The 19,179-nt window shown below is 44.6% G+C and overlaps 1 protein-coding gene across 9 annotated transcripts; it reads left to right on the top strand.

Annotated features, from left to right (window-relative positions):
- The first annotated feature begins 348 nt into the window (after positions 1 to 348).
- SMUG1 (single-strand-selective monofunctional uracil-DNA glycosylase 1) lies at positions 349 to 16,124 on the top strand. 9 transcript variants are annotated; one of them, XM_073546257.1, is made up of 4 exons: positions 591 to 863; positions 2,266 to 2,295; positions 9,712 to 9,802; positions 14,982 to 16,124. In XM_073546257.1, exons 3-4 carry the CDS (start codon positions 9,734 to 9,736, stop codon positions 15,513 to 15,515), a joined length of 603 nt encoding a protein of 200 aa, XP_073402358.1. In that variant the 5' UTR covers positions 591 to 863; positions 2,266 to 2,295; positions 9,712 to 9,733; the 3' UTR covers positions 15,516 to 16,124. The 9 variants fall into 9 exon arrangements, with proteins under 9 accessions (XP_073402356.1, XP_073402349.1, XP_073402352.1 ...); XM_073546253.1 differs by lacking the exon at positions 2,266 to 2,295 and having other exon boundaries at positions 614 to 863; positions 9,712 to 9,988; positions 14,982 to 15,101; positions 15,213 to 16,035; XM_073546255.1 differs by lacking the exons at positions 591 to 863; positions 2,266 to 2,295 and adding an exon at positions 349 to 464.
- Positions 16,125 to 19,179: the final 3,055 nt, after the last annotated feature.

The following is a 19,179-nucleotide window of genomic DNA, read 5'->3' as shown; positions in this document are numbered from 1 at the left end:
GGTCCGGTGCCACACGTTGATGTCAGAACGGCGACGGATCCGTTTTCCGCCATTTTTGCGGATTACAACTGACATTAAAACCGTACGTGAGACAGGCCTTAACAGGATGAGACATGGATTCTGTTAACAATGCAGCAGACAAGGAAGGCAGCCCATGACCAGACAGGCAGAAGGTAAGGCCAGCCCTGCACACATGCAAGTAGCACACACAGCTCTGCTGCACATGGCTCTTGTGCTTACACGCGGCATCTAGCACACACAGCCCTACTGCTCCCGTACAGCGGCTCTCGCCCAGGTAGGTGAATTCCCCGCACACCAATAACCCACGTGCTGCTGCTTAACATCACATAACTTTGCAGATCTGCTCCTCCCCGCGCTAGTCCCCGCCCCCTAAATGTGACTGGTCACGTGTTATGACATCATCAAAGGTCCTTTATCCTAATAGGATCGCGCTACTTCCTCAGGTAAATCTCCCGTGCAGGCCTGAGGGTGCAGGTGTGTACGGAGCGGCTGTGCGTTGTCCCCTCCCGCCCTGTGCTCGGTGCCGTGCGCTGCACTTGTGACCGGTCTGTGCGGCACATTCCTCTGTGTGCGCTGCGGCCGCTGCTTTCTAGTGTTTGGCCGCGGTGCATTTTGGGAGGCGGTGGAGATGTTTGGGTTAACCGGATGTAGAAGGAGAAAAGAGGCGGTGATGTCACGTGACGCGAGTCCCGTCCTCTCCTGACCACAACCCCCCTCATCATCCTCACAGCCCTCTGAGTTTTTGTGTTTTTTTTTTTTTTTACCCAAATTTACTCTAAATATGAATGATATTGCATCTAATATAATTTTTTTTTAGAATTACATACGTGTGATTATCATAGGTATGTATCATTATATAGTGGGTGATTAACCCCTTCTGCAGGCTGTCACACAGGTGTGAGGGAGTTGTGCTCCCATGTACACAGGTCTCTGACATCCGCGCTCATCTCAGCTGCTGCAGAACTTCTTTGTGAAGGCTAAAGGAAATTTCCTTCCCACGTTGCTATTTACTATGCTTTATGTAAAGGATCTTAGATGTGTGTTGTGTTCTGCAGAAGTGTATGGGATGTGCTGCGGCTGCTGAAGAACCTCTTTAGGAAGGAAAGTGCCTTTTTGTGTGCCAGTAGTGCCAGCGCAGTGCCTCTTCTTGTACATGTGACACCGGCTCCAGACCTGTCTGGGCTCTGCCAGAACCAAAGCTGATGGTGCTGGGATCTCATCAGAGGCAGTTGCCGTCCACATGTAGGGGCAAGCATGGAGAATGGGGCCATAGTCACCAGAGCCTGCGTACCTGGCCCTGAAAGACGGCTAGTACCACGCTGGCCGGGGCTACACCGCAACACCAATTCAGAGAGCAGTCGCCATCATGTACAGGCATGTGAATGGAAATGTGCCATAAAAAGCAGCACGTACATTACCATAAGGCTATTTCAGCACCTGGAGGCACAAACACCAAATGAGGAAACCCCAACTAATGTCCCAGGACAATCAGTGCTGCCCCCCTCAAGTTATCTAGTCGGAGGGGTTACCAAATGTTAGACATTAACGTTATGTTATATATGTGGGCTATCTGCTGATCAGATCTAACGATAACCCCTTCATGCCGCACCCATTTTCCATATTTTCATGATTGCGTTTTACTTCCCTTCATCCAAGAGCCGTAACTTTTTTTTTCTTTTTCTTTCCCTATAGCCGTATAAGGTTTTTGTTTTTGCGGGACTAGTTGTACTTTTGAATGACACCATTCATTTTATCACGTGATGCCCGAGAAAGTGGGAAAAAAAATTCCAAGTGCATTGAAACGGCAAAAAAAATGCAATTCCACAATTGTTTTTGACATTTTTTAATTTACCTTGTTCACTATATGGTAGAACTGACCAGGTACTATGATTCCCCAGGTCAGTACGAGTACGCAGATACCAAACATGTATAGTTTATCTTTTATTTAAGTGGTGGGGGAAAAAAAATGGAATTTTGTGAAAACATTTTTTTCGCTTGTTTCTACATTTTCTGAGACCAGTAACATTTTCAATTTTCAGGAGCTGAGGCTGTATGCTAGGTTATTTGTTGTTCCCTGGGCTGATGTTTTTACAGATACCATTTTTGGGTGGATATGATGTTTTGATCACCTGTGGTTGCATTTATTGCAATGTTGCGGCAGCCAAAAAGGGTAATGTAGGCATTTTGATTTTTTTCTTGTTACGCTGTTTACCAATCAGATTAATTTTTTTTATATTTTGATAGATCAGACTTTCACGAACACAAAAATGCCAAGTATGTCTATTTCTTTTATTTTCTTTGTTTTATATTTAATGGGGAAATAAGGGGGTGATTTGAACTTTTGTTTTTTCATATTTTTAAAAATGTGGTTTTTTTTTTTCTTTTTTTAATTTTAACTGTACTTGTTCCCCTTAGGGAATTTGAAGCTGAAATCATATGATTGCTTGTACTATACATTGCAGTGCATCAACACTACTATGTATAGCAAAAGTCACAATCTCTAGTGAACACCAGCTACGGTGCCTTGCGAAAGTATTCGGCACCCTGGAACTTTCCAACCTTTTCCCACATATCATGCTTCAAACGTAAAGATACCAAATGTAAATTTTTGGTGAAGAATCAAAAACAAGTGGAACACAATTGTGAAGTTTAACGAAATTTATTGGTTATTTTAAATTTTTGTGGAAAGTCAAAAACTGAAAAGTGGGGTATGCAGTATTATTCAGCCCCTTTACTTTCAATGCAGCAAACTCACTCCAGAAGTTCATTGTGGATCTCTGAATGATCCAGTGTTGTCCTAAATGACTAATGATGATAAATATAAACCACCTGTCTGTAATCAAGTCTCCGTATAAATCCACCTGCTCTGTGATAGACGCAGGGTTCTGTTTGAACCACAGAGAGCATCATGAAGACCAAGGAACACAACAGGCAGGTCCGTGATACTGTTGTGGAGAAGTTCAAAGCCGGATTTGGATACAAAATGATTTCAAAAACTTTAAACATCCCAAGGAGCACTGTGCAAGCGATCATATTGAAATGGAAGGAGTATCATACCACTTCAAATCTACCAAGACCCAGCCGTCCCTCTAAACTTTCATCTCAAACGAGAAAACTGATCAGAGGTGCAGCCAAGAGGCCCATGATCACTCTGGATGAACTGCAGAGATCTACAGCTGGGGTGGGACAGTCTGTCCATAGGACAACAATCAGTCGTACACTGCTCAAATCTGGCCTTTATGGAAGAGTGGCAAGAAGAAAGCCATTTCTAAAAGATATCCATAAAAAGTGTGGTTTAAAGTTTGCAGCAAGCCACCTGGGAGACACACCAAACATGTGGAAGAAGGTGCTGTGGTCAGATGAAACCAAAATCGAACTTTTTGGCAACAATGCCAAACGATATGTTGGGCGTAAAGGCAACACAGCTCATCACCCTGAACACACCATCCCCACTGTCAAACATGGTGGTGGCAGCATCATGGTTTGGGCCTGCTTTTCTTCAGCAGGGACAGGGAAGATGGTTAAAATTGATGGGAAGATGGATGGAGCCAAATACAGGACCATTCTTGAAGAAAACCTGTTGGAGTCTGCAAAAGACCTGAGACACAAGACAATGATCCCAAACATAAAGCAAAATCTACAATGAAATGGTTCACAAATGAACGTATCCAGGTGTTAGGCCCCCGTCACACATAGCGACGCACCATCGATCCCGACAATGATATGACCTTGTCAGGATCGCTGGTGTGTCGCTACATGATCGCTGGTGAGCTGCCAAACAGGCAGATCTCAGCAGCGATCAGGACCAGCGACGACACGGGTAACAAGCGCGCGCATCGCTTAGTTACCCCCAGTGTACCTTAGATACCAGCGTGCTGGTACAAGGAGCTTAGAAACCCGCTGGAGCGCGGCGCTTAGAAATCCGCTGTTTACCTTGGATACCAGCACGCTGGTATCTAAGGTACACAGCGGGTAACTAAGTGACGCGCGCCCTTAGTTACCTGCGGTTTACCTTGGATACCAGGCTCCAGCTCGCTGATCTCCCGCCTGCCACACGCAGCGATGCATGCTGGCCAGCGGGAGACCAACGATCAAAAAAATGTCCAGGGCTTTCGAGCACGATCAGCGATACCCGGCAGGGGGGCCGGTCGCTGATATGTCACACACAGCGATCTCGGTGGTGAGATCGCTGTTGCGTCACAAAACTTGTGACTCGGCAGCGATCTTGCTAGCAATCTCACTAGCGATCTCGCTGTGTGTGACGGGGGCTTTAGAATGGCCAATTCAAAGTCCAGACCTGAATCCAGTCGAGAGTCTGTGGAAAGAGCTGAAAACTGCTGTTCACAAACGATCTCCATCCAACCTCACTGAGCTCGAGCTGTATGCCAAGGAAGAATGGGCAAGAATTTCAGTCTCTCGATGTACAAAACTGATAGAGACATACCCCAAGCGACTTGCAGCTGTAAACGCAGCAAAGTATTAAGTTAAAGGGGCCGAATAATTTGCACGCCCCACTTTTCAGTTTTTGAATTTACAAAAAAATTTAAAATAACCAATAAATTTCGTTCAACTTCACAATTGTGTCCCACTTGTTGTTGATTCTTCACCAAAAATTTACATTTGGTATCTTTATGTTTGAAGCATGATATGTGGGAAAAGGTTGAAACGTTCCAGGGGGCCGAATACTTTTGCAAGGCACTGTCCATGCTGGCTTTCACAAGAGAATCATCAAGGGAAACACAGAAGTCTTCAGCAAACCCTCGGGTTTCTTGCAACCCATCGGCGCCCCACAGTCAAATCATGGGTGCACCGATGGGCACATTAAATGACTCGCCCACCCTACTTTTGCGTGTTAAATGCCACTGTCAGAGATTGACAGAATTTAACTGGTTAACAACCGCAGGCTGTTAGAGGCAGATGATGCCTGATTTAATCAGCCATCATCTCCTGGGAAGGTTACAGATTCCGCGTGCAAGCCCACATCAAAGTCAGAAACACAACATGTGACATAAATGTACGTCATGTGTCGTGAAGGAGTTAAAATCAAACAGCTTAGAACTGTCTGATGTGGACTCCACTGGGCTGTGATTTTTGCTACTAAGGCCTCTTTCACACTTCAGTTTTTTGCATCAGTCATAATCCGCCAAAAAGAATGGATGGCGGATCCGTTGTAGTACTGATGACAACGGATGCCACCCGTCCGTTTTTTTGACGGATCCGACAAATGAAGAATTTTAAAGGAATCGCGGCCTGAGAGAGAGAGAATGAGAGAATTTTTTTTTGTCCGGCAGCCAGAAAGAATTTCGGGTTAAAACAGCGTCTGGAGGATCCGCAAGAAAAAAAAACGTTGCAAGCTCCGTTTTGAAATCTTTGAGGATGAGAACGGACAGCAACTTTTGGCGGATCCGCAAAAAAAACGGATGCAACGGACGGCAATCCGTCACAATCCGCCCATAATGCAAGTCAATGGGGAAAAAAACGGATCCTCAAAAAAAAATTGCGGATCCGTTTTTTTCAAAACCTGGAGGATTGTGACTGATTGTAAAAAACTGAAATGTGAAAGAGGCCTAAGATGTTAGCAGCAGATCCTTTAACCCCATGTATGTCTGAAAAAATGTTCTTATAAAAGTATCGATGTTTGAATCAAACACCTTTTTTCCAATCCAAAAATAAAGAATTAAAAAAATAAACATATTTGGTATTTCCACATCCCATTATGATAATATAAAATTAATTAACTTACATGTTAAATGCCATAAAGATATACAAAAACATTAACTGCCCTTTCAGTACATTTTTTTGATCACCTCACATCCACCCCAAAAATGTAATACAAAGAAATCAAAACATTGTTTGTGCCCCAAAATGGTACCAGTAAAATCTACCACTCACCACATAATCCAATTAACAAAAAATAAAGTTATGGGTCTCATAGTATGGCGACACAAACAAATTATTCTTACAAAGTTCAGAATTAAAAAAAAAAATATATATAGTTTCATAATGCAACCTAAAATCTACTGCGCAGGCCATGCTTATTCTATTTTGTGGTCTGATTTACGCCTCATTCAGGTGTTCATGTTGCACATACGTGGTTTGGGTTTTTCACGGATGGAACATATACTGTATTTTTCGGATTATAATACTCACCTTTTTCCCCCAAATTTTGGGGAAAATGGGGGTGCATCTTATAATGCGTATATATATATACCTTACCTGTACCGTTGCTGCAGGCTGGGATGAGGGGGTGTTCGGTGCTGCGGGCGTGTCGGGCGATGCTGTGTGTATTTAATATTGATACGGATAGGAGGAGAAGCGTCGTCATCCATATATGAAAAACACTGATGACACACTGACCAAACACTGATGATGGACTTAAACAGTCTCAATGTAGAGCTGCTGAATATTTTTTGGAATCTAGTAATATCTTCTTGCCCTCATGTTCCTCAGTTTCCAGTAACTCAGGGCGTAAACACAGATGTCACAGAATTTGCAGAACTACAAATCCTGAGGATATAATTTTATAGATTGTTATTTGAGGATATTTTTATGATCTGATCCTTCAGGGGATCTGCAAAAACAATATAATGGTTAAGGCCTGTTTCACACTTCAGTCAAAATCCGTTGTCTTGACGGAACGACGGATCCGTCGAAAATAGTGAAAAACGGATGTAACTGATCAGTTTTTTCGACGGATCCGTCTAGCGGATCTGCCAAAAAAAGGATCCGTTTAATCAGTCGCATCCGTTTTTTTCATCCGTTTCTTCAATGGATCCGTCGAAGCTGCAGATTTTGGAATTTATAGGAACACGATTCTGCAGAGAGAGAGAAATTTTGGTGCCAGAAAGGCTTTTGGGGTTAAATTAAAGGAACCAAAATGATTCCGGGCATGCTCATTTGCTAAAAACGGAATCCAACGGTGGATCTGTTTTTTGACGGACAGCGACGGATCCGCCGCCCATAGGCGTCCATTCTAACAGACGATGGATGGCAACAGATCCGTCGCTGTCTGCCTTTTCAACGGAGACAAAAAACGTTCCTATGGACATTTTTCCCGGCCGATGGACACCTGTTTTCTGACGGATCCGTCGCACGACGGACGAAACGGATGGCCATCCATCACAATCCGTCGCTAATACAAGTCTATGGGAAAAAAACGGATCCACCAGGCATATCTGTCGGATCCGTTTTTTTCTGCTAATGATGGATTTTGACTGACGCCAGAAAACTGAAGTGTGAAGCATGCCTAAAAAGCAGGTTTGGAAACAGTCATCGTAGGTGAAAAATGGGAACCTTTTGTTCTGGGCCATCTTGTACAGGATGGATAGGACATTGTCTTATGAGATCATTTTGACCAATCACTGATTAAGATATAATTCCTTGAAATCATTAATTTTTATTTATACACTATATTTAGTATTTCAGCAAAAACTAGAGAGTCAAAGGGTAAACTTTTCCCATATGTGTGTATATTAGATTAGATGTGAGAAATAGAGAGAAAAGCAAGATTCTACCTCTAGGCATGAAGAACAAAACTTACATCTACAGAATGGGAAGAATAGACCTAAGCAACAGCACGGTGAAAAAGACTTGGGCATACTAATAGATAACAGGCTGAATATGAGTCAACAGTGTGATGCAGCAGCAAAAAAGGCAAATGCAATTCTAGGATGTATTAACAGAAGCATACAGTCTAGATCACGTGAAGTCATTATTGCCCTCTACTCCTCTTTGGTCAGACCTCATCTGGAATACTGTGTCCTGATCTGGGCGCCACATTATAAAAAAGACATTGAAAAACTGGAGCAAGGTCAGAGAAGAGCTACCAGGATGCAAAGTATGTCCTATGAGGAAAGGTTGCAGGATTTGGAAATGTTTAGCTTGCAGAAAAGAAGACTGAGAGGAGACTTAATAGCTGTCTACAAATATCTCAAGGGCTGCCACAATGTAGAAGGATCATCTTTATTCTCATTTGCACATAGACTAGAAGCAATGGGATGAAACTGAATGGGAGGAGACACAGATTAGATATATTAGAAAAAACTTTTTGACAGAGTGATCAATGAGTGGAACTGCCACGAGAGGTGGTGAGTTCTCCTTCAATAGAAGTCTTCAAACAGAGGCTGGACAGACATCTGTCTGGGATGATTTAGCGAATCCTGCTTTGAGCAGGGGGGTAGGGACCAGATGGCCCAGGAGGTCCCTTCCAACTCTATGATTCTATGTTATGCAAATATTGTTCTGTAGAGAGGTTTATTCTTCTACATTTTTATTATCGTCTGCAAAATAAAGAAAGTCAAGCCATATCTAATTTCTGAAAATCCTTAAATTCCTTCAAAATTTACAATATGTGTATCTGATAATAGAGAAGACAGAAGTGGTGAGAACAGCTCTGTCATCTCTCCTGGGGCTTCAGCAGTCTCTGACAGGCGGGCACCGAACATTCGACTGGCTGATTTTAAGGACCTAGATTGCCTGCAATATATATTCAGTGAGTGGTCCCGGTCTTCTGATAAAAGTTTACTTTCACTCTATGTGACTGCAGATTTCTAAATCCTGATCGCATGTGGTGGGCATGCTGTCGGGATTCACCAGTATTGCCAGTGAGAGCAGATGGTCACATGACCGCCAGCATGTGATTTGTATACTTTGTGCCACATTCCGACTAGTCATGTCTAACTTATTTCCAGACATGTGAAATGAGAGAAGCTGGGTACGTCTAGTCGGCATGTGACCTCATGTATACATATTGCATACTTGCTGCCATGTGACCGTCCGCTCACACACTCTCTCAATACCTGTGTAACCTGATAGCATGCTCACCATACGCTGCCAGGATTCAGACGTCTGCAGTCACATAAAGTGACTGTAGACGTTTATCAGAAGAACGGACAACCCCTTTAACTGGTTAGTAGAGTTTTGCCATCTGAGACATTGATATGTCTGATGGACAGGAGAACTCCAGATCCCCATTAATGCCTGATAGCATGATGCCATGAATACACAGATGGGAGCCCCTCACTCGCACTTATTTACTGCGTGTTCCATAATAACCTTTATGGTCTTTTTATCCATGTTCATCATTTCTTTTCTTGCTGTGAAGGAAATCATCTCTCCGTATACTAACTTCGTAAAGGGCTGATGATGAGGCATGTGATTGTACACAGCTGTCAGATTACACAAGTAGAGCTGCAGTATAAAGCAGGGAGGACAGAGCCACAACATTCTCTTCTGATAATCCAGAAGGGTTCATTTTCGGTTACATAGCATTCCCATTCAGACCTGGCTGTTACGTTTTAGCTCCCGACCAGAGTCCTTTCTTGGAATTCATTGCACTACTGCAGGTAGAAACCATATCGTGGGAAGGTTTGGTGGTCTAAAGACGTCACGTGGATATTTGTGGATACCTGGGACGTGTCAGTAGTGGAGAAATGATAAGAGGATACATGAGTATGGGATGTATCGCTTCATATCTAGGCAGAGTTGCTATTCAGGAGCCTGGGAAAGCTGGGTGACAAGTTTTGCAAAAGCTGCAACTGTGCCCAAATTGGTTGTCGCCCTGCTTCCCCAATTTCCAAGCAATTAACCAAATTTGCATTGTATTGAGCAGTGAATATGACAAAATAACTAAATGGCTCCTAACTCTAGTGCAATAATAATGTGCTGAGCATTGACCTTTATATTCTATAGCTGCGGCTCCGGAGAAGAAGGAATGATTGTCGCTCAGCCCCCGTCTGACGTGTCCCCCGACCAGGAGAATCCCGCTGATGGCTTCCTACAGGTAGAGTTAGAGTTGAACTTGAAGCTGGGACATCTGCTCTTCCAGGATCCGGTGAAGTACGTGTACAACCCTTTGTTGTATGCCTGGGACCCCCACGAGAAGTACGTCCGGACATATTGCCAGTCCAGAAAAGAAGTGCTTTTCTTAGGAATGAACCCTGGACCGTTCGGCATGGCTCAGACGGGGGTAAGATCCTCACTGAACGAGGTTAATTTGTGCCAAGGGGACGGATTGATTTTTTTTTTTCCCATTTAATTGCATTGGTGCCATATTAACCTGCATAAAATTGCTCAATTAAAGGTGTCTTCGGCATTTTGCACCATTAACTCATCGCTGATACAGACACTTGTTAGGGATTCGTTCATCCCTTCCTTTCCCGTCGTAAATCTGCCAAGGTTTACTTCATTATGACTATACCTGCCATATACCAGGCCCGCCAACATTGTCCTACTCACTTCTATCCCCAGCTCTATAAATACCAGGCCTGACACAGACTGATGCTGGAAAAAAAGAGCAAGAAATCTGTTAATGGCAGATGGAGAGACTGGCTGGGAGTGGGAGGAATGACACTATATGAAAAGGTCAGACAGTCTTGCTGGCTGTGATAATTGGTTACACCTCTCTGCCCCACTCTTTTATTAAGCTGTGTGATAATTTTGAGATGATGCCAAACTGCGTCATACCTCAGCTTAGGGAAAGAATTATGTGGCTACGATGCGCTACAGGGTGCTAGCCAAATGGGATAATGCGATTGCCCTGATATCCTGATAAGGATCTTATATAAGATAGCCCTATGGATATTTGCCACTCAATAAACCTGAAAAATAATGTTCCCTTTAGTAACACCGAGCACTGACGCTAAGAACTGTAGGGGCATATTCAGACACAAGCGCCTTCCTGTATTTCCACAGCTGAAATCTCAGGCTGATGCCTTCTGCTGAATTTGATGTATTGTCAAGGCTTTGTTTTTCTGTGAAGCATCCATGGAAATAACACATGCTATTTACAGTACTGTGCAAAGATTTTAGGCAGGTGTGGAAAAAATACCCCGCAGAAAGAATGCCTTCACAAATAGAAATGATATTAGTTTGTTTAAGCAATGAACAAAAGGGAAATCTAAATCAAATCGATATTTGGTGTGAACACCCTTTGCCGTTCAGCATCAATTCTTCTAGGTATTTTGTAGGCCATGGGTTTGATAGGATCATAGTCAGGTTTGTGGGTAACCAATTATACCCATCAGATAATTATAATTTCCATATGTAGGTTGAAACACAGCCATTAGTTGAAACAGAAACTGCTGTGTAATGGTAATAAAACTGGGTGAGGAACAGCCAAACTCTAATACGAAGGTGAGGTTGCTAAAGACAGATTCATGTCACAGGTCAAACACCATGGCAAGACTGAGAACAGCAACAAGATACAGGGTAGTTATACTGCATCAGCAGTGTCTCTCCCAGGCAAAGATAAATCAGACTGAGGTTTTAAGATTTGATGTTCAAGCTCTTCTGAAGACGCACCAAGAAATGAACAACTTTGAGGGTTGCAGATGTAGAATTTGGCAAGTGCAGCAGATAAAAAGTATGCGAGGCTTCCCTTGGTAATCAGAAGATATCCAGCATCACCATCAGTGCAGAACTGAGAGCAACAAGTGGGACCCATCTACTGTTCAGAGAATTCTGACCAGAAGTGGTTTTCATGGAGGAATTGGAGCCAAGACATCATACCTTTGACATGGAAACAAGGCCAAGTGACTCAACTATGCTCAAAAACGTAGCAGCTTGGGTGAAGTAAAATGGCAGCAGGTTCCTTGTACTGATGAGTCGAAGTGTGAAACATTTGGCAGATTGTTCTCCGATGGACTGGAGAGCGGTACTATAATGAGTGTCTGCAGGCAGCAGAGAAGTATAGTGGTGGTTCATGGCAAGTTTGAGGCTGCATTTCAGCAAACGGAATTGGGAATTTGGTCAGGATTAATGGTGTCCAGTATTTTTTTTCACAACTGCCTAATACTTTTGCACAATACTGTATTTCTGCAGATAAACTTTTTTTTTTGCACTACAAAAGCCAAAAACCTGCCCTGATTTTTTTTTCCTGTGCATGATAATAGGGTTGTGGAAACCCAGTTCATGTTCATAAGATGCTGACTGGGATTGTATTTTAAATCTCTCCCCAAACTCGTGTCAAATCGGGGAGAACCCTAAAAGCTTTAAGACATGAAATATTGGAAACATTATAATTTGCAGTATATGCACCATCATCTAGCAGCTAGCCTCTGCTTTATCCGTAGTAATCTATATATATATGAGGCATCGTGATTACTCGCTAATCCCGCCCCCTGCACAGTAGCTCCGCCCCACCACACATAATCCCACCCCATTACCACACACAATCCCGTCCCCCCACCACATTACCACACACAATCCGGCCCCCACACCACATCACCACACACAATCCCGCCCCCCCACCACATTACCACACACAATCCGGCCCCCACACCACATCACCACACACAATCCCGCCCCCCCACACATTACCACACACAATCCGGCCCCCACACCACATCACCACACACAATCCCGCCCCCCCAACACATCACCTCACACAATCCCGCCCCCCACCACATCACCACACACAATCCCGCCCCCACACCACATCACCACATACAATCCCGGCCCCCCACAACATCACCTCACATAATCCCGCCCCCCCACCACATCACCTCACACAATCCCGCCCCCCACCACATTACCACACACAATGCCGCCCCCCCAACACATCACCTCACACAATCCCGCCCCCCACCACATTACCACACACAATCCGGCCCCCACACCACATCACCACACACAATCCCGCCCCCCCAACACATCACCTCACACAATCCCGCCCCCCACCACATTACCACACACAATCCCGCCCCCACCACATTACCACGCACAATGCGGTCCCCACACTACATCACCACACACAATCCCGCCCCCCACCACATCACCACACACAATCCCCCCACCCCACACCACATCACCACACACAATCCCGGCCCCCCACAACATCACCACATAATCCCACCCCCGCCACATTACCGCACATAATCCCGCCCCCCACCACATTACCACACATAATCCCGCCCCCCACCACATTACCACACATAATCCCGCCCCCCACCACATTACCACACATAATCCCACCCCCTCACCACATTACCACACATAATCCCGCCCCCCACCACATTACCACACATAATCCTGCCCCCCACCACATTACCACACATAATCCTGCCCCCCACCACATTACTACACATAATCCCGCCCCCCACCACATTACCACACACAATCCCGCCCCCCCACCACATTACCACACATAATCCCGTCCCCACCACATTACCATACATAATCCTGCCCCCCACCGCATTACCACACAAAATCCCACCCCCACCACATTACCACACACAATCCCGCCCCCCACCACAATACCACACACAATCCCGCCCCCCACCACATCACCACACACAATCCCGCCCCCACCACATTACCACACATAATCCCGCCCTCCACCACATCACCACACATAATCCCGCCCCCCCACCACATTACCACACATAATCCCGCCCTCCACCACATCACCACACATAATCCCGCCCCCCACCACATCACCACACATAATCCCGCCCCCCACCACATTACCACACATAATCCCTCCCCCCACCACATTACCCCACACAATCCCGCCCATCACCACACATAATCCCGCCCCCCACCACATCACCACACACAATCCCGCCCCCCCACCACATTACCACACATAATCCCGCCCCCCACCACATCACCACACATAATCCCGCCCCCCACCACATCACCACACATAATCCCGCCCCCCACCACATTACCACACATAATCCCGCCCCCCACCACATTACCACACATAATCTCGCCCCCACCACATTACCACACATAATCCCGCGCCCCCCACCACATCACCACACATAATCCCGCCCCCCACCACATCACCACACATAATCCCGCGCCCCCCACCACATCACCACACATAATCCCGCCCCCCCACATTACCACACATAATCTCGCCCCCACCACATTACCACACATAATCCCGCCCCCCCACATTACCACACGAGGCTCCGTCCCCCCACATTACCACACGAGGCTGAGCGTGACAAGCGTTAGCTGACTGGAAACAGCTAGTCTATACTAAGACACATGGGGAGTAGTTATCAATCCATTACACTAGGTTTCTGATACAATTACATTTAAAAAAAAAATGATGTAAAAACATATTAACCTTTTCACCCTCTGTCGATTTTTTTCATTTTTCCTCCCCGTCTTCCCCATAGCTATGACGTTTTTATGACACAATGATGGGGCTGTGTGAGGGTTTATTTTTTGCACCTTGAGCTGATGTTTTTATTGACATAATTTTGGGGTAGCCATGATGTCTTCATCGCTTCTTATTGCATTTCTTTGTGGTGTTGCAGCAGCAAAAAAAAAAAAACCATATTTCTGGCATTTTGTTTATTTTTCTTGCTACGACATTTACCAATCTGCTTAATTCACTTTATAATTTTGATAGATTGGACTTTTACAAATGTGGAAATACCACATTGTGTATTTTTTTTCATTTTGCTTTTTTTTAAGTTTTAAATAGAGAAAAATGAGTGTGATTCAAACTTTTAGATTTCCAACTTTTATTATTTTGTCATAGCGAAAAAAAAAAAATTGTTTTACCTTTTATTGTATTTGTTAATCCCCTTAGGGGATTTGAACTGGCGATCATCTGTTTGCTTGTGCTATACATAGCAATACCCAATATTGCTGTATATCAAAAACCACGGTCTCCAATGAACAACAGGCAGAGGTTGGCTTTCACAGGAGTACTGTCAGGACAGGCAAGGGGATCTTCACCGAATCCCTGGCTGTCATGGCAACCCATCAGTGTCCTGCGATCGCACTGCGGGTGCACCTATGGGCGATTAGAACAGCATGCCCCCTGGGACCTAAGAAAACTTGCCACTTGCTCACATATAACAGTGCCAGTGACTTTGACAGATAATCCTGCCAATCTACATTCACGTTAAACACTGGCGTATCTCCTGGTATAATGCCGGAATCAGTACATATCACCGTATTAACCATACACCATTGTGTACAACGTATCTTCTCAGGTTCCATTTGGGGAAGTAAAACATGTACGTGACTGGCTTCAGATTGTTGGAAATGTTTATAAACCAGAAGTGGAGCATCCAAAAAGACCTATACGCGGATTTGATTGTTCCAACAGCGAGGTGAGTGGCGCTCGATTTTGGAGTTTCTTCAAATCTATCTGCGGCCAACCCGAAACTTTCTTCAAGTACTGCTTTGTGCACAACCACTGCCCTCTCATATTTATGAATCAGACAGGGAAGAATCTGACTCCAACAGACCTTCCTAAAGCTCAGCGGGACACGCTGCTAGATATTTGTGACGAAGCCCTATGTCAAGTGGTCAAGACGCTTGGGGTCAAAATGGTGATTGGAGTGGGAAAGTTTTCAGAGCAACGAGCAAGGAAAGCCTTGGCCGGAGAAGGGATGGACGTGACTGTGAAAAGTATCATGCATCCCTCCCCGAGGAACCCGCAAGCCAACAAAGGATGGGACAGCGTGGTGAGGGCGCAGCTCCAGGAGCTGGGAGTACTACCGTTACTGACTAACAGGACCTGACATTAGTATCTGATCGAATGGTTCCTGACACACTACACTACTGTATACTATGTTCATTCCTTGTATGTCAGATGCATGTCAGATCATGTAATGTGCTTGGTGTATATGTGATATAAGCTGTAATTAGAGACATTACTTAGAATCTTTTCAAAACTGTTCCCAACTGATGCAGAGGTGACTATGGAGCGGCTTGTGAAAGCCTCCGCGGCTCAGAACTGCCAAGCGACTCTGGAAGTTATCACACGACAGATGGACGGTTCATTGCGCTACCTCGTCTCGTGTGACCTTCACACTTCATGGAAGACTAAAGCTCCCCATGCCCCAGAATCACACCTGCACTTTTATGAAGGGGACAGGATAGCGATTTTAGTTGCTTCAAATATAACCAGTTTATTTCCTAATTATCCTTCATGTCAGCACTCCAAACTCTCCTACTTCTATGTGTAGCATCGGGGAATGCTAAAGTGCGTCCACTTTGTACCATCACTGCAAAATACATAGAATAAAGAAAGGCCAAACATTTTTGACTTATTTAAATGCATTTTAACATCCCAAGTTGTAATTTACCTGTTGTATTAATGACATGCCATTCCAGCACCTCTGAACTTACCATTCTTTGCAATGTTCCTGTTTTTTGTGCGGTTTTTTTCCTTAATCCTTTTGTGTATATGGGAGTAACTGTACGTCCTGCAGTGGTGATGATTAGGGATGAGCGAATAGCTTTGGATAACTCCTTATCCGAATAGGTATAGCGCTTACAGAATATCTGCATCGGGAACCCGGATACCTGGAACGCTCCCGATGACCAGCTGTTGGGAGCCTGTTTGTTGGGCTCGCCATGCATGCGTTGTGACTGTCACACAGCAGCGACACATGCGGAGCCGAACAGCTGATTATCAGGAGTGCTCCAGGTATCCGGGTTCCCGATGCAGCTACTCGGTAAGCGCTTTAGCTATTCGGATAGGGAGTTATCCAAAGCTATTCACTCATCCCTAGTGATGATGGCATCTATACTAAATCTTCGACAGCAGCATTTAAATGACCTCACAGCCGGTGCATCCGCTCTCATCGGTCCTCTGTGGGACAGTCGCAAGGCGCCGATGAGTTACTATGAGAGCCAGGGCCTGCTGGAGGCACCCGTAGCTGCCATCTTGGTACTACTTTGTAACTCAGCTGAGCTTCGAGGGGACTGTAAATACTGTGCTATTACAGCATAGAGTTTTTGTGATTGGATGATCGCATGTTCCAGTCCCCCAAGAAAGTAAAAAATACGGTATATAAATAATGTGATTCACCTCGCTTTTCCCCCATTTAAAATAAAGAAATGAAAACATATTTGTAAGTGTCACATCCAGAAAAGTTCGACCTATGAAAATATAAAACTTATTCAAAAATGAAGAATTGAAAAAAAGAAAATACGAAACTTACCTGACTGGTAAATGCTGTAATGAGAAAAAAAAGGCAGAATTACGGTTTTCCAATCTCTATGCCTACCTAAAAAAATAAAATAAAAAGCAATCAAAATGTCACATGGACTCCAAAATGGTATCCATGATAATGTCAGCTCACCATACAATAAACAAGCTCTCACCCAGTTCCAGTGATGGAAAATTAAAAATGTTGCAAGTGCCGGAAAAAGGCGACAAACCCCAAATTTTTTTTTGCAAAAGTCTGAATTTTTTTGGTATGGCCTTAATCGTACTGATCTGGAAAATAATAATTGCTCATCATTTTACCATAAAATGAATGCTGTAAAGGCAAAAACCATGGGGGAATTGCATATATATATATAACCTCATTCGGAATTTTTTTCCCAATGTTCAGGATATTGTACAGTTAACGTAATGGTGTCATTCAAAAGTACAACTCGTCCCACCAAAACAAGCCCTCGTACGTCTATGTGGTCATAAAAATAAAAATGTCTAACTTTTGGAAGTCGGAAGTTAACAAAAACTCAAAAACTAAAAATTGCTCTGTTCTGAAGGGTTTAAAGAGGTTGTCCGTTAATCTATATATATAAAGCTGAGTGTATGTATATGTGTGTGTGTATGTATCAAGTCACGCCCACTCCATGTAGCCCCGCCCACTGGTGGCTGGAGAGCGCGGTTGCAGAGGGAAAGTGCGGGACGCGGGTGGAGAGCGGAGCTGCGAGGGAGTGAGCAGGACATGGATGGAGAGCGGGGCTGCGGAGGGATAAAGCAGGATGGCGCATGGAGAGCGGGGCTGCGGAGTGAGCGAAACACGGATGGAGAGCGGGGCTGTGGAGGGATAGAGCGGGGCTGTGGAGGGAGAGAGCAGGGCTGTGGATGGAGAGTGGGACTGCAGAGGGACAGAGCGTGATGGCGGGTGGAGAGCAGGGCTGTTAATGGAAAGAGTTGGACCCACAGTTAGTTACTATGCCCGGGACACGCCAGTCTCTTCAGCTAGTCAACATATAAGGGTACCGTTACACGTAGCGATGCACCAGCGATCCCGACAACAATATGGATCGCTGGTGCATGGCTAAGTGGTCGCTAGCGAGCTGCCACACAGGCAGATCTCACCAGCGACATAGCAGGGGTCGGGGGTCGCTACTTACCTGTCAGACGAGGCGATCCTGACGTCCTCCCGCCCGTGTCCACGCGTCGCTCGTCGGCGCCACAGGAAGCCCAGCAGGAATCGGCCAACGAGAAATGGCCCAGGCCGTTCTCGCGTGATCAGCGATCATCGCGGGGGAGCCAGTCGGAGGTAAATGTCACATGTAGTGATATCGCTAGCAATATCGCTGCTACGTCACAAAATCAGTGACGTTGCAGCGATATTGCTAGCGATATCGCTACGTGTAACGGGCCCTTAATGGTGTAAAAAGATAAAATACTAATTCCCCGCTGACTCCAACAATGACATGTCTATTAATACAGAGCAGAGGAGCAAAGGTACAGAGGCAATCTCTGCCTGCGCCTCAACCTCCATGTGGACAAAAATGTAATCACTTCTTACATTGGTGACCAACTCATTATTACTATAGCCAGGGATTGGCTGCAGTGGTCACATGTACATCCAGCTGGAGCAGAAGTGCAGAGACCAATGGAGGGGACCCAGGAAGAGTATGAATGGGAAAGGATTGGTAAAGTGACTATTATTTTATTATTTGGAAGAGTAGCCATCCTTTTAATTATTTAATCAGTAATACATGTCAAAATAAAGAACTTTGTAAAACAACTTATCAGAGAAATTCACTTCTCTTTCCTTGTGGATTGATCATTCATTCTTAAAATTCTCAGTACACGGGTATACCGTAATCTGTCTTCAGTGCATATAGACTTTCCCATTACTGAGATTGGAGATGGCAGCTGGTGCTTATGAAATTCTATAGAGAACTGTATAAGGTATTGTTCACACAATGCCTTTGTAATGTTTTTTCTTTTTGCAGCAATTTTCCAAAATTGCAATAAAATGGCAACTTTTTATTTATTTATTTATGAGCCTCTAGCTTTCCCATATCTGCCCTTTCCAAAGTATTCTAACCCCTTAATGACCAAGCCAATTTTTACAATTCTAACCGCTGTCACTTTATGGGGTTATAATAACTCTGAAATGCGTCAACGTATACCACTGATTCTGAGTTTGTTTTTTCGTGACATATTATACTTTGTGTTAGTGGTAAAATTTCCTTGATGTGACT

Source organism: Dendrobates tinctorius, unplaced genomic scaffold, assembly GCF_039654945.1.
Source record: "Dendrobates tinctorius isolate UK_male_01 unplaced genomic scaffold, ASM3965494v1 ptg000145l, whole genome shotgun sequence".
In the NCBI taxonomy this organism is placed as follows: domain Eukaryota; kingdom Metazoa; phylum Chordata; class Amphibia; order Anura; family Dendrobatidae; genus Dendrobates; species Dendrobates tinctorius.
This window is presented reverse-complemented; position numbering and strand designations above follow the sequence as displayed.